Source organism: Pteropus medius, unplaced genomic scaffold (assembly GCF_902729225.1).
Source record: "Pteropus medius unplaced genomic scaffold, Ma_sr-lr_union100, whole genome shotgun sequence".
In the NCBI taxonomy this organism is placed as follows: domain Eukaryota; kingdom Metazoa; phylum Chordata; class Mammalia; order Chiroptera; family Pteropodidae; genus Pteropus; species Pteropus medius.
Genome location: NW_024356249.1, coordinates 14,523,798 through 14,541,912, shown reverse-complemented (window position 1 = coordinate 14,541,912; position 18,115 = coordinate 14,523,798). Strand labels below are relative to the sequence as shown.

The 18,115-nt window shown below is 38.9% G+C and overlaps 2 protein-coding genes across 17 annotated transcripts in view; both read right to left on the bottom strand.

Moving 5' to 3' along the window:
• The window catches only part of CADPS2 (calcium dependent secretion activator 2), a 477,993-nt gene that overhangs the window by 305,016 nt on the left and 154,862 nt on the right, over window positions 1-18,115 (bottom strand). The gene's annotated exons all lie outside the window — the stretch shown is intronic.
• LOC120601191 (E3 ubiquitin-protein ligase RNF133-like) lies at window positions 15,441-16,924 on the bottom strand. The gene has a single exon (XM_039860914.1). It carries the CDS (start codon window positions 16,746-16,748, stop codon window positions 15,612-15,614), a length of 1,137 nt encoding a protein of 378 aa, XP_039716848.1. The 5' UTR covers window positions 16,749-16,924; the 3' UTR covers window positions 15,441-15,611.

Below are 18,115 nucleotides of genomic sequence, written 5' to 3'. Positions count from 1 at the left end.
ATTATTTGTTTTACGCTAATTTTGCGATAACTTGTTACACAGTGATAGATAAATTCATTCATAAATCCACGTGGTTTACTCTTACTTCGCTTGGGTCTCAGTACTGTCATTTCCTCAGAGGAAACCCTGTCCTCCTCCCCAATATCATCTTCCTTACCCACTTTTTTTGTTGTTGTTGCGAAAAGCTTTATTGTTTCCATTTGCTCCCTTATCCTTTTATCTTGCTCCACCACACATGCATTTATTGTGTCTCCCCAAAATAGAAAGTAAATGCCACCAGAGCAGAGTCTTAGGTTTGTTAATGAATCCAGTGCCTAACACAGAGCCTGTCCCATACACAGTGAGAGCTCAAAAAAGAGCTTCTTTGTTGAAAAGAGTAATGACTATCTACAGACACTGGATTCGCTAAGGCTCAAGAATGGGATTAGACAGGCATCTCACTCATAGATTTCCTAAGACACGGAAGCCTGTGGGAGAGGAACCAGTTGGCCGATAAATACCCAGAGAGGCCGTATAGCTGAAAGTCATGAGCTCCAGAGGCAAGAGACTTTTGCACAAGGAAGTACGGTGATCTGAAAACAGGAACAAAGGACAGTCCCCCTGGCCCTATGTGCAGAGGAGAGAGGCAGGCCTCGTTTCCTCCCTGCATCCTCTTTAGGATTTAATGCCTTCGGCCATCAATTGGGGCTGGGGTGCCCCACTCCGCACATGTGCGCACCCCGACACCACCGCGGTGAGATCAACCACCCATGCGTCCTAGGCTGGCTCACGGTTCACCTTACTGCTCTCCCGCGTCCCGCTGACTCACCACACTGAACGAGACTCCCGTGGAGTTCATGGCTGTTCAGTTACTTGCTGGACCTCCTGCCTGCCGGCTTCAGTGAGTGTACGTAGCTGTTTTCCTACCTTGAGAGACCTGGAAAGTGTTCCACTCCTCCATCTCCTCCATGTCATTTCTCCCAACAGAGAGGCTGTTACCTTACCAAATCCTGCTGATTCCACCCTTGACTTCCTTTCAAATCCCTCATCAGGCCACCGCAAGAGTTCTTCAGGCCCCTCACTGCGACTCGGGTGGGGAAGAGGAACAGCCACCCACCGGGACCTCCTGCCTCAGCTTTCCTGGCAGCCGCCGCGCTGCGACTGTCATTTTCCCCAACATATTCTCTTCTTTGGTATCAAACTGATATTTCTTTTAAAAAAATTATGGTCATTTTAATCCTTTTCCGACTTAAAAATTCTTTACTGACTTTCCACCAAAATCATCACCAAGACCTTAAAGCCACGTCTCTGGTTCCATTACAAGTCATTTTCTCTCGCTCAGTCTCCAGGCTCCAGTTCCACTGGCCTTCTTTCAAAAAATGTACACTGTCCATCTCACTATCTAATAGTCTCTCTTAGTAAAGTTTTGGATCCCCACTCAGTTGACTCAGAGATTCCTTTCCCAATCACCTTGAATCAGCCAGAATCTGTATTGTATATCATTCTAGCATCCTTTCTTTTTCCTTTGTCACTTTGTAACTGTAATAATTAAGTGAAAATTCTATTACCATCTTATTTTTCACTCACTAGACAGTAAGGTCTTTGAAGCCAAAGACTGTTCCATTTGCCACTCTTTCTGTAGCATCTAGCAGCAGGCCAAGCATACGACAAGCACTTAGAAAATATCCATTGAATGAGTAAATGAGTGAATAAATGGTTTGGATGATTACACTAATAATTTAACTTCCTTATCCATGTATTTGAATAATTTAAATAACTGACCAGTAGTGTTTACTGGTTTTCAATTATATGTATACATAATAAAGTATAAGACATGGCCCTTGTCCATATGAATTGAGAGAGAAAGTTATCTTAGAGGGAAGTATGAGTGATGTCATAGAGGAAAGTGAAAACTACTTTGGTAAAATGTATATTGTCTAAAAAACATAATATTGTCTAATTCTCATCTGCGTTGTTCTTACAGAAATGATAGTTTTTAAAAGTAACTTTTCAGGCGTTAGCTATGATACTGTTAATGATGGATTTAGTCAGACTAGCTATCAACTATCTTCCTCCTGTATCCATTCATAACAACAGTTAGGAGGTTAAAAGCAGGTGAAGTGTGGCCACAGGCAGAGAGGGTCCTAGAGCTGGTCTCCAGGCCTCAGGGACACATATACCAGCTTTCTGAGCTGGGCCCTGGGATCTCCGTGAAGTTCCGTCTGGAATAGTATTATAATAGGTCACTATTCTGCTGTTGAAGCTGCCATGGGAACTCAGATTATCAACAAACTCTCTGATATGCGGATATTCTATCTTTCTAGAACTCTTCACACATCATTTCCTTTCATCCCCACAATCACCCTGTGCCTTCTCCATTTTCAATCTCTTTTACAGATTGAATGGTTGAGGCTGAGAAGTGACTGGTCACAAAGTTACTGGAGGAACAGAGACCGAATCCTTGTCTTTGGAATCCAGAAGCAACATTTCTTTACTTATTCTTCTCTCTGAGTCCCCCGCTTCACCATACCACCCCCCATTCCCACCAGGGGTCGCCCTGGCATCTGTACGTGCTGTTAGACGATGGCCAACACCTGTGGAATTATCGATCAATGACCTTCTTCTGAAAATGCCATCAAACGTTTAACCAGTTCAGTGTGGGGTTGCAAAGCTGACATCACAAAACTATAACATACTACGTATGTTACAATTCTCCACACTTCAGTGAGTTTTAACTTGTACGTGGGTCTTCAGCCTGAGCACTGCCCACTGTCACCCTCTCCATTCACCTGCTCAACTTATATATCAGAGAAGTCACTCTCTTAACTCATGGGTGAACTAATGACAACATTGAAATGTGATGACCACAACATGAAACTGTTTCTGCGAAAGGTAAGTCTGCTCAGCTGTCCAAACTAGACTTCAAATACACTTTTCCACAAAAGCGACTCTTGTTCACATGTTGCTTTTGAGCTGAACCATGCGTTGCTTCTTTGACTCAAAAGGATTGTGTAATGACGAGAAAAACATTATCTGCTTGCCAAATCATCGTGGCTATCTATCACATGGTTCCTGGGAAGGCTGCCAGCATGTGTTCAGCCAGGAAAATGATGAGAAAGTACAAGAGCCCCACTTAGAAGAGACATCTTTTTCTCCTTAGTAATGCTAAATGAAATATTGTAATAATTATCACAATCTATGCTGTCCAGGGAGAAACAATAGATTTTTAAACTATTTTTCAAGTGTTAGCAATTCATGAAGCTTTGCCACAGTGATGAATTTAGACTGACTAGATATCACGTAATTCCTAGTTTTCCAGTATAAACACCAGTATTTCTTATCAGGTCACTTTGCACGCCCCAAGCCAGTCAATGGATTCCCCGCTGGCACTGTATTGTCGTGCCAGTCTCTTCTCTTCATCCATCCACATATACCCCAACCTACCTTTGCAGGCATCTCTTCCTTTGCTTCTGAGAATATATATTATTCTAATAAAGGGGAATACTTGTTTAGCTCTTGACACTCTCCATAAGTTTCCTCCCCCATACCTTACCATTTGTTCCATAAACATTTATCAAAACATACTATGTGCTGGGCAACGTGCTCAGTGCTAGCACTTTCACTGGTGAGCAAAATGACATGGGTTTGGCTGCCTTCAGACTATACAGTGAGGGAAACAACTACACATACTAAAATGACTATGCTTGATGAACACTACTGAGAATTCCTGGAGCCATGAGAATTTGTAATAAGGTTTTGAATCTAGTTGAGGTTATAAAATGCTTTCCTGAAAAGGAGAGTGGAGATCTGAAGACCGAGAGGAATTAGTCTGGAAATGAGGGGAGGCCAAGGGAGTGTGGATGCGGGGAACACAGCTAGCCTAAGTGGGTTTGCAAAAGGCTCCTTGGGAGGCAGAGAAGGGACCAAGAGTTCAGTGGGATAAGAGGAGGCTGGAGAGGAGAAACGGGCTTTTGTTAGGCCCTGGGAAGGCATCTGTCTGGTCTTTATTCCAGGAGCTTAGAACGCCATGCAAACATTTAAGTCAGGGAGTCGGTCCCACAACAAACATTGCATTTTGAAAACAGATAAAATTTATTTTAGGGGCTTTACATACATTAACTCTCATAATCACATAAAGTAGGTGTTAGTATCTATTTTAAAGGTAAAGATCAAGAGTATGGAGATACAAAGATCAATTTTCAAGGTCACATAGCCAGACCACGGAGGAGTGAAAATTGAAGCATAGAGTCTTGCTCCAGAGCCCCTCTCTTCACTACTACGACATCGTTTTGTTGTTTTTTTTTTTTTTAAATCAACTTATGGTTCATTAGTTGATAAAACTAAGGGAATGCAGTTAGCATTAATACATTGGCTAGGTGGAGGGTCAGGGAGGGAGGGAGCAACTGGGGGGATCGTTTTACGAACTATATAGATGTCTAACCAATGTACCATATACTTGAAACTAATTTAAAAAAAAACTGAGCTAGAGAAAGTTAGGAGTGGATGGATCAGAGAAAAAATCAGGAGATGGAATGTACTACTCTTACTCTCTGCCTCCCTTGTGAAGCTTCCCACAGCTTGATGCTATTTCTTTATTCCAAGCCTTCTTAGCACATCCCCACCATCTCCGAAGGTATTAAACATTCCTGTTCTTATGCTGTAGCAACTTCTGTATGGCATCATTGTATCTCTCCCCTGCTTAGATTATGAGTTTCATTAAAACTGCAACTTTAAAGCTTCTGAGGGTCTGGTATCATTAGATACTCAAATTTTAAAGGAAATTACTAGGTCCTTAATAATAATGAACTTTGGAAAGTTACTGAGCCCAAAGAATGGTATTTTGACCAGTATGGAAAGAAATTTTCACCAATTCAATCTAAAGAAATGAACATAAAGATTACAAAGTAATTTTAATGAAGCAACATTTATTCAATTATTTTAACAGTAGAAATGCAAAGTCCAACAAGTCATTTCTTTGCAGTATGACATTAATACTAAATTGTGGGATAATATTTTTGGTTGTCGCAATGATCTTTCTTAGCAAATAACTTAAAAGGGGCTATAGTTTTTATTATATTTACATAAAATATATTTTCTTATATAGTTTTTTTTAAATTAATCCATAAATTCCAAAGATTTGGAAATCACTGATTTAACCAATCCTATTCCCTTATTTACCAAATGTGAAGAAATCATAACTTAAATCTGATATAAAAAAATAGCTTATTTAAAAAATAAATTTAGGTGTGTGATACCTCTAGACCTTTGTCTGTACACTAGAGAGCAGGTACTCTCCAAAGACGCTTCCTTAGAGCTAATCTAAATCCTTTAGTGCAAATCTAGAGCCCAAAACTACCAAAGTCTTCTCACATTTTCTATGGTAGAAATGCAGATGAGTTTTTAATATTCAAATGAACATAAATGTGACTTGAAAGCATAAAACTATTTTTAGAAAAAATATATGTATGCTATCTCCATTGTCTTATCAAAATTAGAACATTTTTATAAGACTTTTTAAATTCTAATATCAGCTAATAGAAAAACATTTAAGTCTTCCTTTATAGGTATTTTCCAACCCACTGATTAGTTTAAATCTCCCGAAACTGATGTCGAATTCTCCTTAACTCTATAACTATAGAACTTAGCAATCTACTCACTCTGAGCACAAATATATAGAGAGAAACAAGATCCCTGGGCCCTAGCTGGGCTTCTAATCTCTGTGACCCTGAGACTGAGACCATGAAAGGGATGGAAGATCGTGTCCCCAGTGGAAAAGGGAGCCCCGGCATGGTAAGTGCGAATTTCTAAAGTAAATGTCCACATGCACACGAAGGAAATGACGATACCACATCTTCCCATCCATCACCTCACCCTTCTCCTATTTCATTCAATGTTTCATGGTACAACAGAAAAGTCTGAAAGTTCCTGGGTGGGGCTACCTCCTCTGCCTGTTCTGTGAAAAAAGGTTTTTCCCCCTCATTATAATGATGTAAAAAGAAAAATTTAAATACTTAGTGTTTTGCTGCTGGAGTCTCAGAATGTCGAATGTTCAATGAATTCTTAAAATGACTTATTTTTATTATATGGAACAAACTATGCTCCCACTGTCTTAGAACTTTATTAATATTCCAACTTCAATTGTGCAATTCTGTTCACCTCGCCTTTACTTCTGTGCCACTCTCCTCTCATCAGCTGAGAAATAATGAAACAAAAACCAGAGAGGAATCAGACCTGAGTGTTTGAGATATCACACAAGCTGAGGCACTCTGAACCATCCTTGGTCAGTTTCTTCACCGCTAGAATAGGGGTAATATCACTTGTTCAACTAAATTTGTTAATACAGTGAGACAAGTTTTCAGTCAGTGTTATACAAAATGTGACCCACAGAATCATGCCGATATCTGAACTGTTACCTGTCCCTCAACAAATACAGAGTAGAAAGTTTTTAGAAACTTAAAGGGACGTTGCTATGACACCAAAAGCATAATTTTATACCAACATTTTGTTATGAAAATGTCCAAACATACAGAAAAAGCTTTAAAAAGTTTATAGTGATTTGGAAATTACGGATTTTACAAATCCCATTCCTTTATTTATCAAATTTGAAGCAATCGGAATGTAAAACTTGAGAGTGAACAATCTTTTATTGACATATACCTTCTACCTAAATTCTAAGAATATCATTTTACTCTAGTTTTTCTTTCCATCTATCCCTCCCTTAATCCAAGTTATTTTTGTTATGCATGTCAGAATACATCAAATACATGATTTTGCATTTACAAACTGATCCACAATGGATAAGAAAACAATAAACACTGGTCCTTTGCTGGAGATACAATGTGTCAAGAAACTTTTCCTTAAGATGGGTGATATACTCATGTTGAGACAGAAGTTGAGAGGAAAGATATTTCTAAAAACTAAATCATTATATTCTCCACAATATTACCAACACACTGGAGAATGAGCTACTACCCTTTCAAACTCTAGGTTTATAAAATGTGAATCTGGAGGCTAGCAAGTTAGTCACTCTTGATAAGCCAAGAGCCTTTACAATAAATGAAGTTCAAAATGAAAATGAGAAATTTCTGGAAAGTAAATTAATCTTAAAAGAGAACATTCTGTTAAGTCAAAGGAAAATGAACCCAAAACGTGTTGATTACATTTTCCAGCCATATAGTGGCTCTCAATAAATAGTTGTTGAATGAATTTTGTAGTTTATACCTTGTAGTTATTTATTTTTCCACCAGATGGCAACTATATGTGGAATAACAATGTGTTTTTAGTTCCAGGATCTAATTTTCAGGACTGGGAGGGACTTCACGGTATAAATCCAATCGCCCTTCCAGAGCTCATATTTCCTTGTTACCACCACCATTAAAATGACATCTGAACATCAGACTCCTGTAGGAATGAGAAACTCTTGGCTCCCCAAGGCAATAACCTGTCTACAGGCAGGACCTACTACTAAAAAGGTCTTTGTTTCCAGGTGACTACACTCTCCCTACAGCTGTCATCCTCTCACCTACTTCTAACGCTTGTTATAGCAAAGAAAATCTAAATTCTCCCTAAGGTCATTCTTCAAGCATTTAATGGCAGCTGACACTGTTTAACCACCCAGGTTAAACATTCCCAGTTGACAAGACCCCCCTACTGACCTGGTGGCTCTCCTTTACACATGACTCACGTTTTCTGTGTGTGTTCCAGTGTAGGCTCCTCGTTCCTTTCAGGTCTTTGTTCAATTGTTTATCTTGTGGGTGAAGCCTCCTCTATTCAAAACTGCAACTCTGCCTCCTACAGTTCCCAGTCCAGTTTATTCTTTTTCTCCAGAACATATGATATACTTATCTTATCATAATTTCTTCCCACTAGAAAGTAAGCTCTATGAGGGCAAAGAGTTTGGATAGTTCATCCATTTCCAGGGCAATGATTATTTGTTGAATCAATTAATGAAATGATTAATCGATGAATTTGACATACGGGTAAGATCACCCCATCAATGTGAAGAAAAGGACAGTAATTAATTCTAGTCACAGATGTAATGCTGCTATTAATGCAGAAGACGCCACGCACCTTTAGGTGACCTGTTTAGATGCCCAATGGCTCATCTTGCACTTCTTTTCAGCTACATTTTTACAGATGCTGAGTATCCCTCTTGCATCTGTGAAGCTTGTTTTATGGACTCAAAACTAGGAATTTACATGATTCCCTTATCAAGTTCACCTATGGCCCACAGTTTGTGTTATTTTTATACCTTTAGTCTGAAAAACTATTCCTTTGCAGTGTGGGCTGCCCGGTTCAGTGTGTAGATGGCCCTAAGCTGTTTCTACTTTTTGGGGTTTTTTTTTTTTTCTATTTTTCTACTTTGGAATTCATAAAATGTCTAAAATCTATTCATTTTCTCACAACTCCTTTAGCAGTGTGATAATGGTGGCAGAGAAACCAGAAGTGGGAGAGGAAAGGAGTGAGCAGGTACATACATGCACAAGTCCTGCACAAACCAGAGAGCAGCTGGACATGTGAAATATGCCCAAATGTGTCTCTTAACAGCTTAGTATAATAACAGCAATTGTTATTTGCGGAGTGCCTTAAGATTCACAATTATCTTAATTTATATTATTTCCATTTCGTTACAACTGTATGGTGCATCCTTTTCTGAAAAATAAACTGACTCTCTGAGACAGCAGAGGTTCTCAAACTTGATTATCCAAATCAGCTGGAGGACTTGTTAAAACAGGTTTCCGGGACCCCCCGAGTTTCTGACTCCACAGGTCTGCAGTGGGGCCGAACGAGTTGCATTTCCAACAAGTTCAGGTGATATTAATGTTGCTGGTCTGAGGCCACTGTTCTGAGATGTTCTGCCTTGAGATTAGGATACAAATGCAGGTCATCTGATGTAAAAGACTGGCGTTTTTTCAATAGGCAACCATGCTTCATATGGCTGAACTTTTAAAATGGACTGATATGAGAATCATTAAAATTATTTTTTATCCTTTTCACACTTCAGTGGAAAGGAAGGCTACGTAAAACCCCTCACTAATCAATTTTTCAAATAAGAGAATGAGCAATTTCAGAATCAGTACTTTCTAAGAGGAAGTATCGCTTCCTACAGCTCAATTTTAGTTTTTTCTTATTCAATCAGATATACCCTGCCCACAACCTCGCCCACCCATACTCCTTTATCTTTCCTAGCTATGCATAGATCTCATGAGTTATCACCTCAACTAGCCTCCTGCTAGCACTTCCAATGCCTTTAGTTGGGATTTTTCCAAGGCCAAACTCTTTAAATTTATTGGGGTGACGTTGGTTAACAAAATTATATAGGTTTCAAGTGTGCAATTCAATAATGCATCATCTATATATTGCACTGTGTGTTCACCAAAGTCAAATCTTCTGTTTACTATATATTTGACCCCCTTTACCTGTTTCCCTGCCCCCTTTCCCTCTAGTATCCACTAAACTGTTGTCTGTGTCTATGAGTTTTCGTTGGTTTGTTTATCTTGTTCACTTGTTGCTTTTAGTTTTATATTCTACATGAGTGAAATCACATGATTCTCAACTTTTTCTGTCTGAGTTACTTTGCTTAGTGGGGAAAAAGGAACCCTCATACAATGTTGGTGAGAATGTAAATTGGTACAGCCACTATAGAAAACAGTATGGAGGTTCTTCAAAAAATTAAGAATAGAATTACCATATGACCCAGCAATCCCTCTTCTGGGTATCAACCAAAAAAAAAATCTGAAAGCATTTATCCATAAAGATACATGCACCCCAATGTTCACTGCAGCATTATTCACAGTGGCCAGCACGTGGAAACAACCAGAATGTCTTCTGATAGATGATTTGATAAAGAAGATGTAGTATATATATACAATAGAATATTACTCAGCCTTAAGATGAAATACTGCCATCTGCAACAACATGGATGGATCTTGAGATTATCATGCTAAGCGAAAACTGGACTCAACATATACTTCTTTACTTAAAAATTAGCTTCTCAAGACTAGGAGCTGTGGAACCAGACCATGTTCAAATACAGGCTCTGCCACATACTGGTTGTTTAACTTTGGACAAGTAACTTAGCTTCTCGGGGTCTCAGTTTTCTCTTCTAAGGAATGGAGATACTCCCAATGCCTACCTCATTGAGTTATTAAGTTTAAGTGAGTTTCTACCAGTCATGCTGCACATGACAGCACCCTGGAATATTGTTGCTATTATCATCACTACCACCGTCACCATCCCTACCACAATTACCACCTTCATTCAGGCTGCTAAGCATTCTTGAAAGAAAGAAAAGTCATATAGCACCGTAAATGGTGATCCTACAAAATCAGGAGGTCCAAAATAGCAATACTAAATTTTAGATAATCGTAAGTCACCACTAATGTAAAAGTAAATGGTGGTCTGATTCTTTCATTAGTAAATCACCACAAGTGAGTACTTAAAATGTATCACATCTTCTGCTATATTGTTACATTTATCACATTTAATTAGCATAGACCTATATTTTCAGCTGTGCAATGAACATCACCTATAAGTGCTTTAGGTTCCTCAAATTCAGCATACTCAAAATTCAAATTCCTCTGCTACCCTAAACTTGCTTCACCCAACTATATTTTCTACCTCACTGAATGACATCATTATCAACTGCTGGCCCAAGCCAGATCCCGAGGCATCATCCCTGAGTCTTCCTCAACAACTCCCAACCCACGTCTTCTCTTTTGTATCCACTAAGTGCCACTAAATTGGACATGAACTGAAGATGAAGGTCATGGGTATAGGCAAGTTTTAAAATCAGTGTTATCCTAGTCATTAAAAAATAAAGTAGAAAATTCATATCGGCAAGTAAAATCATCAGAGATTATCTTAGAAGGGACCCACCTTGTATTCATCTCACTCAATTTACCTGTTCTGCCTTCGTTCGTATTTTCACCTCCTCACTCCTGGGTTGCTGCAATAGCCTCTGGAATTCCCTGTCTTCATTTCCAAGTTCCTTAACCAAAATTCTACATGACATTCAAAACTTTATAAAACACTGCTGTTCACACTGTCTCTCCTACCCGCCCCCCCGTCCCCTCCTCAGCCCCAGTAGCTAGCATGCCTTTCTTCCCAACCTGGTAGAGTTCCATTTCAAATGTAATCTTTTTCTTTAAATGCTCCTTGCTTCTTCAGCTAAATTTCATTCCTTCATCCTCCCAGAAACCTTTGTCAACTCTTCTCCATGAAATGTAACCCTTTACAACTTGATATTTCTATTTCTACCTAAATATTTTCAGTAAAGTGAAAATAAATCAATCTGAAAGAAGCAGAGGGTGAAATCAGGAACTTGATTAATGTAAAGGCTCTCTGGAACCCTAGGGCAGTGGCCTCTGTCTGCACACTGGAATCACCTGGGTAACTAAAAAATGTCTAGGTCCCAGCCCAGAGATTTTGGGTGCAGCATTTTTAAAATCTCTCCAGGTGATTTTGATGTGCAGCCAAGGCTGAGAAGTACTGCTCTGTGAGAATGAATGAATGAGTTAAGAGATTAATAAAGGATATTTAAATAGGAGACCTGGTGGAAATCAGCACAGATGACTCAGAGCTGACAAACTGTACTGCAGAAAAAGCCTAGGAGGTGAGGAATTTAGTGGTGCTTGGTAAAAGTAAAATGGCTTACAACTAATTCCAGGCTGAAGGTGGAGAAGATGAGATGGGCTGAAAAGGATGATTAAGGGAAACGTTGCTTGGAATGAGAAGAGAAAGTGGTAGAAATGAGAGGGTGAATTCAGAAAAGGAATTCTGAAAAAGATGCCGTAAGTTCAGAAGTTTTCAAAAATGATAAAACCTGATGTGTGGCAACAACGATGTGTTGCTGAATTGGAGATGTTACAGGCGTAGAGAAGTTTTGAAATCAGCGTTACCCTGGTCATCAGCAATGAGAAAAATTCATGTCGACAGCTGAAATCATAAAAGAATACAGTACCTTGGAGGCCTGACAAAGATGACAGCATACTTGTGGAGAGCAGTGTTATAAACTGTGGTTTAGCTGTGAAAAAGGAAGATTTCTGTGGAGACTAATGGAACGACTCTTAACACCTGTGCATAGGAAGCAGCTCATCACTAAGCACGTTACCCTCCCCCGACCCCAAAAAGAGATCTGGTGGTTTAGAAAACCAGCTCTGTAGTCAAAGACAGTTGTGTTAATTGTAATAACCCATGATCCTTATTTTTTATCACTAAGGACTAAACATTTCAAAAATGCAGTAAATGCAAAACCAAATAAACAATTCTAAAATACAAAAATTGGTGCTCATAGCAAACAATAGAGCAAGAACATGGAGCCACCACTAAAATGACTCCTTCACAGAATCAACATGTAAAGCCTTGCTCTTTTTACTTCACTGCTTCCCCAAACTCTGGTCTTTTCTCCAACTTGATTTCTGTGTGCGGCTTCAAACACCAGTGACTCTGTAGAGAAGGAAAACACTTTATCTGTACACTAAGCTTAAATACCATCAGAACTGACAGATCTCTAGCTCATTAAATCCTCTGAAGTCTCACATTACTGTAAATATTGTAGCTGACCGACATCTCTTTACAGCAGGGGTCTCCAATTCCCGGATTGCGACCGGTACTGGTCTGTAAATTGTTAGAAACAAGGTCACACAGCAGGAGGTGGGCGGCTGGTGAGCGAAGCTTGATCTGTATTTTCTGCCACTCCCCAGCACTAGCATCACTGCCTCAGCTCCACCTCAGATCATCAGGTGTTAGATCCTCATAGGAGCACCGGTCTCTGGTGCCAAAAAGGCTGGGGACCGCTGCTCTACAGGACTCTACAGCAAGAGACAAGGATTTTATCTACTAGTACAGTGTGTCTTGTAATACAAGGAACTGTATAAATAAATTCGCCTACAGTATCACCCAATCAGCGGTAAATGCTTTAGAATCATTTTCACTTTAGTAAATAGTAAATCTAATTTATCCCAGTAATAAAGAAAAAAGAAAGTTTAATCTTTACAAAGAATATCAACCTGTTACCTAGCAGAGGTGGGTGTAGGGGACCATTTTTATTACCAGAGAATGTAAAAATATATACAAAGGAGAAATGCAAGGGAAATCCATTATGAAACTGGTATTAGGAAATCATTCCTAATATAATATGAATAAAATAATTCACGTTATAGTCCCATATAATTATGGCAAAATATATTTTCATCCCTAAGTACAAAAGAAAACAGTGCTGCCCACTAGATAAAATCTAAACTAGATAAAAATCTATAACACCTAACATCTGACATATCAGTGCTATTTCCAGGTCCTACTTATTAAACCCAGAGTAAAAGTGCTTTATTGATCTGTTTTCAACATTCTAAATTAAAATTGTTTTGTTCTGACATAAGAAACAGCTGTGGAAAGCACTTAGTCCCCTGCCTACTGCATGGTAGGCACTCAGCAATGACAGTTCCCAAGTTCACCAACTTGACCTTACCATTCCACTTCAAACACAGATTCTAATCACCCTTGAAAGAACTGCCTCTGAAAATTCTTAAGGCAGAGACACCGTGTTAACTGTTAAATGCCCATGTTAACAAGAGACATCTAATTATAAAACAGTATACATGCTAATTTCTTACACATGTGGGTAAGTCACATTTAAGGGTGACAACACCATCGTTTAAGGGTGACAACGATGGACAAAGAAAAAAAATGGATAGAAAGGAAAGGAGGAACCAATGAGGGTGCAGAACACAATGGCGGTGTTAGTGTAAAAAGCACATCACAAAGCCTTTAAGTGCCAGGTTATCATGCAACACATAATCCACGAATTTGCTAAGAGAACACAGAGCTGTAACGATCCTAAAACCCTGGGTTTGGGGACTGCCAGCACTACCAGATGCATTCATTTCCACAGTTCCAATGCTTCTCCTTGAGCAACCAGTGGAAGTCACTGTAGCCACCTCTATGAGCTGCTGGCCCCTACAGGCGGAGACGCCAACCATGTCCAGTCTGAGAATGACAGCTTATGTTGGCTTAGAAGCTGACTGCACCAGGACTGGCTCTTGCAGGGCCATCAGTGTCCCTATGTTTCTTCAATGATCCTTGGTCCCTTAGGAATGACTTTACTCTCCTTGAGTAAACTAAAAAAAGGCACTCAAAACAGTGTTCCTGCTAAATCCTCCAGCGCTGGTATTTTGCAGTTCTTTCAAAGAGTAGCCCTTGTGATTAAGTCAAAACCTTTCTAGGGTTTGGTATAAAAAAGCCTATGTGTACCAAGCAAGACATCACCCCTCACCTGGTCATGTGCCCACCTTCTGCTGTATCCCAATTCTCCCTGGCCTTATACAGGTGTCCCCCTCTCCATGAAATAGTCTTCCTTGGAGCCACAGTTAGAACCAACCACTGTCCTTCTTGCCTATCTCTGAATTCCAGTATTGTTAGCACTGAGCAACTCATAAAATCCCTTTTAATAGATCTCTCTCTCTCTAAGGTTGCAGAAGAATTCAAATTTCACTGTTAGCTCTGGAGAGTTCAAAGCTCCTCATTAAAATTATGCATGCTACATTATAATAATGAATTCTAGGTTAAAAATCATAATTTTCTATTATGTCGAAGTGACTTAGGATGAAAATGTTCAGAATTAAGTTCCCATTATTTTACATGATTGGAATAAACTGCCTAGTTTTTCGGATGAACACATTATAGCTAGTTACATTCTAAAAAATATATTTACCATTATTCATTCACTCAAAAATTTTGAGTGCCCAGCACTGTGTTATATCCTGGGAATACAGCGAACACAACAGACATAATCCCAGGATGTTATAATAACTTCTACACTGTGATACTTATCTCCAAAATAACCTGGCAAAAAATAAACTGGGTAGTATAGTTCAACATACAGGAAGTAAATACACCATGACAAAATATCATAGGAATTCTTTATCATTTAGCCTTTCTACATGTTATGAACATGTAACAATTATGATAAGAAATACTGGGCACTGAAATATTTGCTGGTCACTTAAAGAGTGCTAGTATTTTACCTTCAAAATTGCTATCACTATATGATTTTATACAGATCATTTAAAATGTACTAGTTGCTCGAGCAAGAACTGTTTGTCAGAGTAATAAAATTCACACAGCAAAATTTCATGCCAAGAATGAGAAAACACAGCACAATGGACTTCAAAATTAGTATATTGTACTATATAATATCAAAAGATAAATTTTACTCTTCCTAGCACATCAAAGATGCTTTGTTTTTCAAACTTCGTTGATAGTTTCTAGATTATAAGCAACAGGCAAATATATTAACAATTTTCTTACTGAAAGAAAGCCCAATATATGTACAAAAAAACATTTAGGGAAAAAAGTTTGTCCTTGGTTTTAACATGCATATGTACATAGAAATAAACATATATACTCACAGGAGTAACAGACATTGACAAAAAAGTTACATTTAGCCAAGGTAAAACATCAAACTAAGAATCCTGCTAGGCCTTTTTTTCCCCACTTGAGGCTTGACGAAGAACATAGAAAGTTACCAGAGTATCAAAAAAGAACACAGAAACCACACTTCAAACAAAGTGCTTGTCAGTATCGAGACCTGATTTGACAAACAGGTTTAATCCACTTCCTCAAATGTCATGCTGTCAAGGTGAAGAATGAACATCTTCCGCTACTGAGTTAGGCTGGCTGTCATTCTGAGAAGTAAGGTGCCCCTCTTCCTCCTCCATGTAGGTCACTTTATCTGACCTCCTTGCAGGAGGAGGTTCATTACTTGTCCCCCCTTCAGTAGGTGACAGCATACCAGGCAATTCGTTTGACATCAGAACTTGCAAAGATTCTGTTCCATTTTCGACATCCACTTGAATCCCCAAAGCCTTAAGAACGTCACATTTGCACATGGGGCACGTCCCATGGGATAGAATCCAGGGATCAATGCAACTCTTGTGGAAAAAATGTTTACAAGTCAGAATACGAATTGTATCATTAGGCTTATAGAGTTCGAAGCAAACTACACAACTATCTCCGTTTGGACTTACTTCCTCATCCCCCTCTTTCAGAATCCGAAGTTGGAGCTGGCTAAATGCTATCTTAAGGTCTGTTGCTAATCGCTGCCATCTCCTGCTCTGAATCCTTGCTACCCAAAGTCTTCGAATATGATAAAAGATGAAATACACTAAAGTAGCAGTTGTGATGATCAAAAAAGAGACAAAATAATGATTCATCCAGATGATGTGTTTTCTCCCCACCTCAATCATCGCTGTCACGTGAACTCCCTTCTGAATTAAATGCAAAATCTCCATGCCTTTTAGGTTACCAATCATCACGACGACGACATCTTCAAATGCCTGATGCGACATGGGAAAAACCTGATTGCCAGTTCCTGGAAAGTTATAGATGATCACCCCACTGGCTCCCTTCTCAACGGCCACCTTAATCTTCTGTGTGAAGGGACAACTTCCTCGCTCGATAAGTGCGAGCCACGGCTCTGAGATCTTTGCCCTGCTGAAACTGGTACTGGGATTACACGCAGTGTGCATTTTTCCATCTGGCAACACAATAACTCCTGCTACTCTCTTCAAAATGGAGCTTCTTCCAAATACTCCAGTTTCCCCCAACTCTGAGAGCATGCGATTCCCAACATGAAATGATATGTTCATGTAAGCAGTCCAAACAGCGCTGGCTCTGCAACAGTTGTGACTAAGAAGCCAAAGAATACTGAATTTCACAAGCCAGGATGATGCAGTGCTGTTTCTCTGAGTGCCAGTCTTGAGTAGATTCATCTCTCTCTCTGCCTAGGAACTGAAGGACCGACCTAAGAAAAAGATGTGGCTTCCACATCTGTTGACAATCAATTTAAAGTAAGAAAATGGAAAAAATCTTCTGGGTGGAAGCAAGTTTTACTGTCTTCCAGCATGTTTTTGTGAGAAATTCTTAACGACGTCGTATGAGTTTCAGATGTTTTATTAGAGGCAGAGAGAGAAAAACTTTAGATTGAAAAAAAAAAATCCTAGTCTCACTCTAGATACTGCTTACTGTTGGGTGATGTGATTATGACATAAAAGGCAACACAGCCAATTAGATAAGAGCTTAGAGCATGTTGTAAATGTATTGGCTTGAATGTTTCAAATGATGTTATGGGTGATTTCTATGTTGTTATAGATGGATTCAGTCCCTGTGCGACATGTTAGCAAGTGTCACATTAAACTAAAAATTAAATATACAATTAATATGAGGCATGCATTTTAAAATCTGAAAGCATATGCAGGAAAGCTATATGATTATCATTTTTCTTCAAAGAAAATATTTTCAATAAAATAGCAAGTTTTAACAAAATATTAGCACTATGACCAAAGACGCAGTAAAAATAGTGAACTCTGTACCACCATTTTCAACTCACATTTGCTCAAAATGCAAATCTTATGTAAACCATTATTTTTAAAAAATAGCATATCACATTAAATTACTTCCTTACTCTCACATTGACTATACCTAGGAATGACAGCGGTAAAGATAAAGACTAATCTCATTTCTCTGCAGACTCTGACATCTGTTGCTGATCTATTTTGAGGGAAGAGGAGGAAGGGGAAAAGGTTAAATACAGTAGCATCACTTTAGTAAAACTCATTTTAAACAAAAATGAAGCTACCAGCTACTGATTTTAAAAAGAAAAACTTCAGCGTCCCACTTAAAGTTAACCACTGATTGCAGTGACTATTAAAGATCATAAATTTTTTAATAAAATGTTTGCCAAAATCAACAAACATCCCTAGTGGGAGACCCCATATATACACTGTCTGCTCTGCCTTTATTTTCGTTACCCTTAAGTCAAGGGCATACTATGACTTCGAAGCAAAAGAATGATTTGTGAACTAACAAACATGGGCAGCCACTGGTGCTGCCATATACTTTCTTGGGAGTGTATCTCAGTGGTTCTTATTCACCAGCTAGGAAACCAATAAAAGCTTTTGACTTTGAATATAAATGTCTCTGACTTCTATGCACAGGATGCTAAGACATACTTCTGGTTGAGTCTCACCAGGACTAAAGAAGCTAGGACTTCTTATAAAATACGAATCAACAACATGATAGCAGGAAAAGAAAGGAGAAAAGGCCCTACAGGCCCAGCAAAAAGTGGCATAAAAAATAT

Coding starts and splice junctions, on each gene's coding strand:
- LOC120601191 (XM_039860914.1), bottom strand. CDS start 16,748: ATGAATCTACTCAAGACTGGCACTCAGAGAAACAGCACTGCATCATCC.